This window comes from Rhinolophus ferrumequinum, chromosome 26, assembly GCF_004115265.2.
Source record: "Rhinolophus ferrumequinum isolate MPI-CBG mRhiFer1 chromosome 26, mRhiFer1_v1.p, whole genome shotgun sequence".
NCBI classification, from domain to species: Eukaryota; Metazoa; Chordata; class Mammalia; order Chiroptera; family Rhinolophidae; genus Rhinolophus; species Rhinolophus ferrumequinum.
The window spans coordinates 27858991-27871575 of NC_046309.1; the positions used below are offsets into that span (position 1 = coordinate 27858991).

The 12585-nt window shown below is 41.6% G+C and overlaps 1 protein-coding gene across 4 annotated transcripts in view; it reads right to left on the reverse strand.

Annotated features, from left to right (window-relative positions):
- The window catches only part of MDFIC (MyoD family inhibitor domain containing), an 86839-nt gene extending 75282 nt beyond the window's left edge, over positions 1–11557 (reverse strand). The window contains exons 1-2 of one of the 4 annotated variants that reach the window (XM_033099255.1): positions 11199–11544; positions 10757–10929 (exon numbers count right to left, since the gene is read on the reverse strand). In XM_033099255.1, coding sequence (XP_032955146.1) covers positions 10757–10841 — 85 coding nt within the window. In that variant the 5' untranslated portion in view covers positions 10842–10929; positions 11199–11544. Of the gene's footprint in view, positions 1–10756; positions 10933–11062; positions 11166–11198 lie in introns of those variants that run through there. The other 3 variants (XM_033099253.1, XM_033099254.1, XM_033099256.1) reach the window with 3 other exon arrangements.
- Between the last annotated feature and the right edge of the window lie 1028 nt (positions 11558–12585).

A 12585-nucleotide genomic window follows, 5' to 3' on the forward strand; every position in this document is an offset into this window, starting at 1 on the left:
ATTTTTTACGCTCTTTACCCTCTTGTACCACCCTCTCCCCCATTACCCTTTGGTAACCACTCAACTATTGTCTGTGTCTATGAGTTTTTGTTTCTTCATTTGTTTGTCTTGTTCCTTTGTTGTTTTCAGTTTTATATGAGTGAAGTCACAGGGTTCTGGACTTTTTCTGTCTGACTTATTTCACTTTGCATAATAATCTCAAGATCACATTCTCTTCACTCTTATAGGCATGCCAGTCTTCTTACTCTAGTCTAGAAAGCTATCATGAAAGAGTTTGCTTACTGAATGCTGAAATCCAGAGATGCCTTATCTATAGAAGTTCCCTTAGTTACCCATTACCAAAAGGAATTGAGGACTCTACCATCTTCCCCTTTTAGAAATGATGACACAGACACCCTTCTTTAGTCTTTTAGCATGATCACTATTAAAAGTGCAACAACTTTAAAAACTTTTCTGTTCCCTCTCAGTTATACCAAGTGATTTTATCAAGAATGCTTTCTTTCCCAAGCTCTGGTTAACAAGAATGAAAGCCAATGGAAATCAGAAGTGAACCAAAGGGGGTTGTTCAATTTGTAAAGGCATTTCAAAGATACAATTTGTATCTGATCTTGAAATAAATAAGTGACAGAGGATGGAGAAGAACATTTCAAATAGTGGGGAGGCCACAAATAAGATAATAACAGAATTAGAAGTTTATTGAAATTGATTTCTCGGCCTTCAGGATGATGGATATGGACTAGAAGTTAGGGGATGTGTCCTTGCTAATAATTTCCCTAACGGCCCAAACCAGGAGCCCTCATTTAACTCACTAACCCAGCCTCTTGCCTTCGGGGCCACCTCTCTGAGACACCGCCTTCTTTGGATTCTCCTTTGGCACTACCAACCCATGCTGGCTCTGCAATCTTTGCAATCTAATTAACACCCACAGTTTCAGTCACTTCAAGGAGAATAACCTGCAGGTCCATTAACCTAGACCTGATTCTTGCCTGACCTATAGATCTGAAGTTTCAACCCTACATGAGTACATCTTTAGCAACTCAAACTCAGTATTTCCTGAAATTCATGTCCACTACTCTTCTGTCCCTACCTGTTTCTCCAACTGTGGTCTGTACTTCAGTCAATGGTATTCACAGAATCATTTTTCAACTCTGTTTTCCCCTTATTCCTCATGCCCCAACATAATCAAGTACCAGATCCGATTAGTTACAATTTCCCAACTTCTCTCCAATCTGTACTTCCTTTTCCACACTTACTACCAGTGCCTCCAACTTTTTTCTCCTACAACCAGAAATTCTTTCCTAACACCAAGATTGAATATGTGGCTCCTTAGCTCAAGTATTAAATTCATTTTGCATATGATAAAAAACGAATAAAGTTATTGAAACATTGTGCACATATTAATGTGGTAACCTCTTACACCTTTCTCATGCTCCATCATTTCACCTGGTCTCTCAGGGGGAAATAAATAATAAAACCCTTCAGAAAAGCTAACTAAAGATCCTGCAGGTTGCTTGGGAGATGGAAGAAATAAAAACAGACTAGGTCTATGTTCATAGATATCCAAAAGATCAAGGGCTGATCCCCCATGAAAAAGAGTAGAAAGACTATATTTTGGAACAGAAAAAGTGATGAGAGGAGGCTGGTTCCTTTGTACTCTGCCACCTCCTTCAGAGAACCTGTCACCAGCTCAACCACAAGTTGCCTTATTTTTAGTGCTCAACTATACATAATCCAAACCCAAAACACCTACAAACTGTGTATTCCTCAGCTGGAGCCACTAACAGTCCAACCCAGACAAAAACCAAGTTCTTTTTGCCACCCTGAGATTCTCCCTCAACTTGGATGTTCCATTTTGTACCCGTCAGCTGGCAACTGGCCACAAACTAATCTCTCATTTGGTTCTTGCGGTAATCTTGAATTGAAACTTAGACAACTTAATTTGGCACATATTTATATCTCATCCTCTCACCTAGTCAACAAGTTCCTTGTGAGCAAAACTACGTATTAAATATTTTTAATCCTCCCAAGACTTTGCACATGATAAGCACACAAACAATATTTGTTGACAGGGTTTCCCCTTCAAACCAATGTTAATAATAAATTAAATGTGCTAGCATGAAAAAATATTTCAGACTTTATTCATGAAACTACTAAAAACTAAGGCACAAAAGCACATGTATATGAATCATCTTACTTCAGATCATGTGGGTGTGCATATGAAAACAGAAGTAGACTGCAAGCAGAAACCACAAACAAAATTAATGTTAAAATAACTCTTTTCATAGTTCCTACTTAGTGAACCCTAAGTGATTAGAATTAGAATCTGGAAAATACAACTCAATTTCAAAACCTTAAGATTAAAATCTTACCTCCTCCAGGATATATATGCTACTGTAAAAAAATAGGAAAAGTTTAAGTAACTTCAGTAAAGTGTTAATGGCAAGAGGGGGAGGAGGGGAATAAAGGCAAAGACAGAGACAGAGCAAAAAGGAAAAAGAGAGAGAGAGAGAGAGAGAGAGAGAGAGAGAGAGAGAGAGAGAACCAAAACACTTGTGCATAAGCACACAACTGGTCAAGCTAGCAGGAGGGGCTGCAGCAGCGGCGTTCCCTTAATAAAAACTGAAAAATTTAATAAAGACTTGTAGAAATAAAAACAAAAATTATGCCCACTGCCTTTCTACAGTAGAACAATTACAGTAACCCAAAAAGACAATTTGGTTGGTTTCTCTCTTTTTGCTGCTCTAATGAATTTTCCATTTGCAAATGGCATAACTTTCGATTGTGTCAATTTATGTTTCCATATTTTCCCAAAATCTTTTATTATTATAAAAATATGCTAGTAAAATAATTGCACACTGTTATTAGATCTTTCCATGAAATCATCTCAACAAGATCCAGGAAATAAGGCTCAAAGAAACAGGAAAGGTCCTCACACACCCAAAAATTCCCCAGCTTCCCCAGTCACCCTGTAAAGGTCACTCAATCATATATATTAAGTCCTTGTATGCGAACTGACCAAAAAGACCGAGGCACGATTCTTGCTGGCCAGAGACCACAGCCTGCCAGCTGCACTTCTGGCTTCCCTGGCTCCCCAGACAGCCTGAAACACCAGATTAGTTAGCACCAACACTCTCTTCCCACACACGCGAGATCCCCTTCCCTTGTCCCCCACTGCTTCCACCCTGCCAACCTCCAACCCTGTACTAATTCCAAAAATCCATTCTGCCTTCTTTCATTCCCAAGCCCCACATGCTCTTTGAGGAGAAAGGCACTAACCACACTGACCCTGTATACTGAACACTTATGCCATTCATTCTTAGCTAAGCCGTCTGTGTTACTGAGACGTCCTTTTGTTTGGTCCAAATGGACTCCCTCTTGATTCCCTCATTCTTCCAAATCTTTTCCACGCATCTCAAATGTCTTGACTCATCTTAACTGCACCCCTTGCTTTCAGCAAATGTTACCATCTAGTTCGCTGAGAAGATCAAGGCCTTCAATATACTTTTTCAGATCAAATTTTCTCTAGGCTATCACTCATCCTTTCCTCCCATCGCCATCACAAAGGGGAACATTCCCAACTGTCCTAAGACTGGTCTCTTCATCCCATTCCTTCCTAGAATTTCACTCTTTCAATTACAAATGCCCACACACCACTTCCCCACCCCATGCGTTTTCACCTTCAATCTCTCTGTCCCTGGCTTTCTTTCCATTAATGTGTGCTGAGCATACTCAAAATCCACATGTCAAAAAGAAGACCTCTGCGCTTCTTTTTTCTCCCTTGTTTCTCCCTTAACAAATCATAACTCTTCTCATCTTCCATGACCACAAAACATCTAACGCGTCTGGACCCAATCCTAATGGACGCTTTTCCTGTATTCTTTTCCTTCTTCTCCCTAAAGCATAGTCATTCCCCAGTCTGGTCCTCAGTCCTCTCTCTCACTATCATGATCATCCATGAACTCTCCATCTGTGAGATTAACCCTCACCACTCCAGTAGTTACCAATTCTCTTTTCCACTGGCCATGGCTATGGTTAAGCTCCATGGAGCCAACATGATCAAAAGACTCAACAGCTCCTCCTATATTTCCATTCAGGATGAAAAGCAAACCTACGGATTACCTTAAATTTCTACCTTTCCACTATCCCCCATATTAAATATATTGCCCAACCATATCAATTCAAATCAATTTGGACACTGTAATTGATTTTAGGAGAATTAAAGATGAGTAAGTAAAAATCAATGCCTTCAAGGGGCTCTCACAGTTAAGTAGAGCTCTATCCTACTTTTGCTATTGTTCTTAAATCCCTTTTCTCAATTCCATTCATACTGGTTTTGCCCTAGGTCCTCTAATCTTTTGTCAGGTTTTTGTAATATCCTCCTGGATAATCAATACTTTCACTCTTGTCCCTCCAAAATCATCCAAAATCATCCTTTGAATTACCACCAGATATATTTTCCTAAAACCACCAATTTGATCCTGCTCTTCCCCTTTTCAAGAACTTTTAAGAGCTCACCACTGCCTGCCAAAAGGCTATGCAGACTCCTTAGCAAGAGAATGGGGCCATGCTCAGAATGACTTTAGCCTACCTTCACAGCTTTACCTCACTGCCTGCTCCTTCCTACAGCCCAGCCAACTTCTCAGTGCCTTGCTCAGCATTCGGCAGTAAGTAATCCCCTGTCAACCTGCTTCCCACCATCCATCTCCACCGAGCTGAGGCCTGCGACCATGTTTCCTGGTCCAATTGAAATCCAGTGTTTCCTTGAGGTTTTTCCAAATACCCCAGCTTCAGATGGTGTTTTTCTCCCATGTTCCCCACCCCATTTTCTCTCTGCCTCCCTTATACCACCTACTCCTCTATCTCGTGTTATAGGTTTACGTAAATGTGTGTGTTTCCCCCACAATCTCGCAACCCCCTCATTTCACTCATCAATCTGTTTCTCACCATACTTGTCATATAGCATGTATATATGTAAACATATATATACACACACACACATTTACAGAGCATCTAAGTAAGGCAGCAATAAGCAATGTAAAAGGAAACAAAAAGGCTATGGTAGAAATTAAAATCAGTACTAAAATTAAACCTATATACAAGTGTCCTGAATTACAAACACACACGTATAAATGCTTTCCCTATTCCCATCCTCCACCCCAAAACTGTTTCTTTTCATTGTGATTGGCTGCCCTGACTCACACTTGTTCTGGACAACCATCAAGCCCTCCGTTTTCCCAATCATTTATTCCATAATATGTTTGGGGCCTGTTTCAAGGGCAGCAGCGCTTCTGCCTAACTCAAGATTTCACTCCGTCATCTACTCCCATAACATGCCAGCGGCCAGCTCACTTCGTAGCATGCTTCCCCCCTGAACTTTTTTTTTCTCCATGGGTCTCAGCTCAAACAGTTTAACTTCTCAAAAATGCTTTGTTAAATTTAAAGACATCTTCTTTAACCACTTCCTTCCTTCCTCCCACCTTCCCCTCTTGCTTTTTTCCCAGCTACATCCTTTTCTTACTCATTGGATTCCTTTTCTTAGCAAAGGGAAAACGAATATGCCTAGCTGATAAGTCTTGCACTCTATAACTAAACTTACAAAATGAACATAAATTCCTTTAGACATAAAAGGAAAACGGAAGGCTAGTTCTAAGGTGCTTGGAAATGCCCCCAGATCCTCTTCCCAATCTGGACAAGGTTCTATAGTTTTCTAGGTAAGCCTGTCTTGTCATAAGATCCTACGTTCAAAAGTGCTTCAAAACAGTTTCTATTCAATTTAGTTTGTTTTTGGTTATTTATATTTGTTTCTATTGATTTATGTTTTCAATGACTTATCATTATAAACATATGAAACTTAATAAAATTGAATTCCAACAATTTTTTGAGGTTTGTTAGGAAACTAAATATAATTTATCACTCTGTTTCTATGAGAAAGGATAATCCAGTCCCACAAATCAGATTTACAAATGAATACATCTCATGTGCAAATTAGGGACTTCTTTCCTTTTTATTCCCTAACACTGACATCCCCAAAGAGAAACGTAGGGTGGCAAGCCTGAGTAGCTAGGGAGGTGGGAGAAAAAAGTATTAACATACCTATTCATATACTAATTCTTACCTCATCCTTTTTCATTTTTATTTATGTATTTTTTTCTAATGTTCAAAATATATTTTCAGTCAGGATATATAGTTTTGCAAAGGAACTTTTGGGGATGAATACTCAGGACTCATTTTTTAATTGGAGTATGTAATAAAAATGCTGGAGAGCACTAGTAGAAAATATATGTACATGGAGTGATATGACTTCAGGTTTGGAACTTGGAAAGTGGACTTTTTAAAAGTGTTTTGAAGCTTTTCTACTAGAAAAAAAAATTTTTTTTAATGTATCAATATCACATCTTTCTGTAAATAAACGCCTCCACAACAATGATTCTAACCAGAGATGAAGAGACCTGTTGCCTGTAAAAAACGCGGATCCTGGAGTCTTACACCGGGAGATTGTGAGCCCATTGCCAGTGGCCTTGAGAGGTTAGGGTGGTCAGTATCTCAGTACCACTGATACTGCAGGCCAGGTCACTGTTTGCTCTGTCCTGGCCTGTCCCGGCCTGGGCATTGTGAGATGATCCGCATCATCTCTGGCCTCCACCTGCCAGGTGCCAGCAGACCCCACCTCACTGTCATGACCACAAGACAGGTCTCTAGACTTTCCAAATGCCTCCTACAGGGCACAGTCTTCCGCAGTGGAGAGCCAGACAGAACCTGTCTAAATATGGCACACTTTGAGTAATGCCATCCTTAATCAAAAAAATAAAATAACGTGATAGAAGTAGAAGGCTATGGGTATTATAAGCATACACTGTATACACTGAAATAAACAGGCTTCCCATAAAGGAAATCTGATTAGCCTCTATGAACTCCTGACAACTCAGCTAAGCTTCTAAGTCAAAGCTCTTCTCATGTAATTTCAACTTGAAGATTTTCTCCCTACCTTCTATTTTAAATTATTTTTAATTAACTTCACTGGCATTTTGCATCCTGCTATGAAAAGTCCGCCTAATAATCTCAGAGGACTCTCCCAAGAGAGACGAGTGCATTAAATCACACATTATCACATTAAAGTATATTCCAGCTCTCAGTCCAGCAGTCTTGGCAAATGCACTGGGGTGGGGGTGGGGTGGGGAAGAGAACAGACTCAAGTGCTTCACAGATTCCAGAGCCCATTATCTCCAATTCATAGTCTGTAGGGAAAATTGTATTGATTCTTCGCTTCAACCACATTTATCACAATGTCATATAATGTTTTACAATTTGTGCTTCGCCCAGATTTCTGACTGTATATGAGACCTTGGGCAAGTCACTTAAATTTTCTGGACATCTTTTCCAAAAAGTAAGCCAGTTGAACTAAATTATTTCTAAAGATCCTCTGTTACAAATTGCAATTTTATGAATGAAACACTTAATTAAAAGGCTCTTTTGACTATATGGACTGTAGTAACTATTGCACAAAAAAAGCAAATACCTACATTTTCAGTGTTGAAAACACAATGAATTTTAAAATGCTTAATCCAAAAAAGAAAAAAATGACAATTAGATGAACCACGTTTACGAGATCCATTCTCTCCTAAAACAAAAATAAGTTTAGCTCAAATTGTCCTTCCCCTATGAGGATACTTACACAGGTACTTTGCATGAGTCTGCAAATCAAACCAATCTTTCAGAAGCCAGTCACAAATAGGGAAATCATTTTAAATTGCATGTTTAGCTTCTATTATTTTATAACAGATCATAAATCAGCTGCTTAGGGGCCTATAGATGTGGTTGTTTGGCCTAAACAAAAATTGTATGTAATTAGGTGCCAACTTTTAAAAAGGAAGAGATAATATAAAAATCCATATTTCCAGTATCTTGTGAAATATTAGAAGATATTGACCCAAATGGCAGCAATGACCTGGCCCCTGAGTGCTCTAGTGACCCACAATCCCCACAATCCCCACTGCTCTCCATCCTCTGACACCCATCCTGGTTCCCCTCACAGACTGGAGCATATGAGCTTATGTCCTTGCTCTGTAACAACTTTCAAAATTCACAGAAAAGACTTATAATGTTTTCAAAGCAATAGAATTTTGTTTGCAGAGTCACACCCAAAGGGCAGATGTTTCAAAGAGACAGAGCTATGCTAGCAATAAGGAAAACCAAACTCTGAATCCCTGTAAAATGCACCACATTTTACATGAAGGTTTCCAACTAATCCCTTAAAAGAATATGGAAAGGATTCTAGACTTGATGGATGGTTCAGACTAGAGACCCCCTAAAATTACCTTCAACTTTAACATTGTATGGTTTTAACATTGTCAGCAGTAGAGAGCTCATCACAACATAGGGTATGTCATCTGTCTTTATGGATGTGTGTATATGTATATACCGGGGGTGCCAGAAAAATGTGTATAAGTGGATACTTTGGTCAACACTGCTCAAGCAATAGTTCTCTGTAATCAGAAGTGTCTGGACGGTGACGGTAACCAATTTGAGCATCTCTTGTAATTGCAGAAGTCAAACGTGACTTGTATTCATCTTTGTTATTGGTATATATTATTACAATTTTAATAGTATTTTTCCTTTCTTAAAATGTGTGTGTGTGTATATATATATCTTTGGCACCCTCTGTATATATGTGTAGATAGATAGATAGATAGATAGATAGATAGATATTTAACTTTAATTGCAAGGAAGACTTAACCTTATCTTTCCTCTTCATGAAAAGATATTTGTTAGCTTTCATAAAACATTCCATTTTTCTCACGGATTTTAATATATAAATTTTAATATTAAGTTTCAATTAACTAAGTAGCCACATCCTACCAGACCATTAATAAGCTATTCTTCAGAAAAGACGATAAAGAATCCAAGGAAAGAGGGAGAAGGATGAAAGCACCCGAAGAAGGGCTTAAGAGTAGAGTGCCCTGTTAGCAGAGCTTCTTCACCAACGTGTTTACCAATAAAACCAACCTAACCAAAGGACGCTACACCTCGAAGCTCTTTCCCTAGCCACTAGCTCCAACAATTGTTTTTCTTTCAGTACATCTTAGGAAGTCTGCTAGTTTGAGATACAATAACACGATCTTAAGGATTTTCTTTTTAAAAAATCAACTTTATATTCCATTTACAATTAAATTTAAAGGATGTTGGGAATCAATGTTAAACTAATAAAAAAAAAGCAATATGTAACTTCGCTGCTGAGGTTAAACCAATTTTCAGGTAAAATCTAACCTAAGAGTCCCCCCCCGACTGACAACGTGTGTTGTATGACGCCTCCATTCTCCTTCAGACCATCTTGGAGGCCTGCTCCCTAACGTCAGGCCATGTGGTAGCCGGCAGCATGGCATCTGCACAGGTGCATTCAGCATCCCTGCGAGGTCTTCTAGCTGGTTTTAAAAAACATAGTACTAAAGCTGGACACTGTAGACATCAAATCAACTATTTCCAAATCAATCATTTTCACAGTGTGTTGGAAGCTGATTTTTGACAGGCATTGTTTGACAACAGTGATTAACAGCTGAAGTGTGAATATCAACAGCCCATCCTGGAGTCGATAATGACCACAGAGGACATGCCTAGGACAGGAAAATGACAGTGTCAGCAACAGAATGTGCAGGACATGGGTTGCTTCTGGGAAAACATGTTTATCATTCTAATTCTCTGATTTTCAGATCTTCTCTATTTTCTGTTTAGAAAAAAGTGACTCACTGTTTAGAAACAAAAAACAAAGACATATAATTTCCATTTTACAGCCCTGAGTGCCAGAACATTTTGAGTTAGCCATGGATGTTTCATGCTTTTACCTATTGTGAGTTTCACATGAACTTCTTTTCCACGTTTTGCTGCACTTAATAAAGAGATTATGAAGAACCCCACTACATTACTGTTAAGGGGGGGGATAAAAGCTATCAGATATGCTTAAAAGCAAGAGTATAAAGTAGGTTTTTGAGCTCTGGGATATTAGTTAGTTCCTATCAGTATCATAACTCTGTAAATGTGAACCACCGTCTGTGACAGAGGAGTGAGGCCCGATCTTAGTCACCAATGAAAACCTGATGGTACCTTCCAGAGAGGAACGACAGTCTGACCTGTACACAGGATTGTTATGGAAGTTTTGTAGAAACGGGAGTATTTTCTTTTTTAGTCTATATGTGTTTACACTTTGAAAGAACACAAAGGAGCTAATTCATTCTTGGAAAGTGTTTCTTTAAAGGAATATTTACTTCAAAACAGAACACTTATTGAAAACGTTTGTATGAGCCATTCCAAAGCAATTGGTCACAGAAACCTGGATTCTAATCCGAACTGCAGAGGAGCACACAAGAAGCATGAGGAGGAGGGATGCGCTCCTGGGTCTGATGAAGACCTGAACTTGAGACCCTCCAGGAGAAGTGCTTCAGAATCCACACATCTGAGTCTTAGGAACCCCAAAGCACATGCTTCAAGAAGCAAGCCTGTCATCCTGTTTCTCCACAGCCAAAGGAAGGGGGAGTGGAGGCCCAGCGGATCCGCCCTCTTATCCGGTGGGTGATCTAGGCCAGGAATCCTGGCGAACTTGCTTGAGTAACACTAACTGTGCAACAAGTTACGAACTACGAGGTAGGAATCCGTCCTCCCCACACCACCGACCCACACGCATACACCTCCCAATCGGTATGTGTGGGAACACATCTCAAAATGCAGCGATGACAAAGAAGCTTGCAACTTGCAAGCGCGCACTCACCCTGGGCCGGGGCGCCCGGGCGCCCGTCCCCCGCCTCGGCCCCGCGCTGTGGCCCGGGGGCCAGCGCTTCTCCCGCGCCGGACATGGGCCGCTCCACCGCCTGCCGCCTAGCTGGCCGCCCCGCGGGGCTGCCGCCGGAGGGCTGTTAGGTATTGGGTGCTGGGAACTGACTGCTTCTAGAGGGGGAAAAGGGGGGTTTAGAGAAGAGCACACCCCCTGCGGGGCATTCCCTCCCCGCCAGCTCCCCTCCCCCAAACCCCACCCCTGGGAAGTTTTGATTTGAAACCAGGGAGGAAAACTGTTTACCCAGCAAGTTGACAGCAGCAGAGTCTCGGGGAGTCGCTGGGTAGCACTGAAGGGGGCAGGGGATTGGATCTGGGAGAAACTAGAGGGAGAGAACCAAACCCCCCTCCTCCTCCCGGCCCGGGAGGCCGCCACCTACCTCGGCATCCCCCCCAGCTCGCTCAAAGCCCCTGCCTCCTCCTCTTCCGCCCCGGAAAGTTAGTGCGGCTCCGGCAGAGGCTGCATCGCGCCCCGGTGGCCTGATGGTGGAGGCCGCCCCTGCGTGTCCCTCCCCGCCTCTCTCTGGCTCAGCCAGACACCTCAGTGGCGGCAGCTGCGGCAGTGGCTGCTCCTGCCTGGCTCCGAGCTCTCCGCCCCCTCTTCCAGCCGGCTCAGCCCGGCCGCTTCTCTGCCAGGCGGGACCTTTCCCCCTCTGCCGCTCGTTCCCCTTCCACCCTACTCTCCTGAAACACTTCTCCGTCTGTAGCTCCTTTTCATCATATCCGGAGCGGGGAGGCCTCGAACTCTTGGCCCGGGGCCCCGAGGCTGGGGGCGGGGACTGGCTGGCTGCACGCTCTCTTGCTCCCCTGTCTGGGTCAGGAGGCCAAAGCTACAGGGCGTAGAGGGGTTCCTCCCCCGGCTGCTGGGAAAGGACTAAATGGGCTGGTCCCTGACTGTCCCACGGTCCCCCACCTAGAATCACCCCATCCCCTCTCTCCCAACTCCTTACTCTTCCCAATCCAGCCCCAGAAGAACCCAAATTCTGGAAATGCTTTGAGGGAAGTAGAAACCTTCAGGGTGGACAATGCTAAACGAAAAAATACAAAAATCTCAAACTTTCTTGGTGGAATAGTGTGGTTTTGTAACTCTGACCCCCAGCTGAGTGTTTAATACTGTGAGTCTGAAATTCCTTTTATTCATAAGGTTTTTTAGTTATTTGTTTATTTTTGGTCAAACAGGTTTCTGGATCTGGTAAAACCAGTTGCATTGCATGAATGAACTCAGGCATCCAGGCAGGCAAGGCTGAGGGCCCTGAAGAGCCTCTGGCCAAAGGCCCCAGGCAGGCTGACAGGACCCTTCACTGCTGTGTGGCCAGATAAACGCATGTGTAGCAGATCAACTCTCCCTTTGGAAAGGAGTGTTCTGATTGTAGCTCAATCTGGTGAGCCAATAACAAGTATAAAGTAATTTGCAGATAAAAAAAGTACTTAAATAATATACTCAGATAACTTTTGCTCTTTATTTAATTGAGTGAAATGCAGAATTCATTTGTAGAAAGCTAGAATAAATTCATTCTTTGAATCTCTAGGACAAAAAAGGAATCACAGTAATGTTATCAAAATTGAAGAAAATGTACATTGGATATGTCTTCTTTCCAGGTACATCATTAATAAAATCCCAGGGATTCCATTTCTTCAAAATCCAATTGCAGTTGATTCCAATTGACTGAGAAGATCCATTTCTTAGCTTTAAAGAGTCAGTGCAACCAAACTTACTTTCAGTTAAACCTGAAAAACACTGCCTTTGAAGTTTCTGCCGACAGTTAC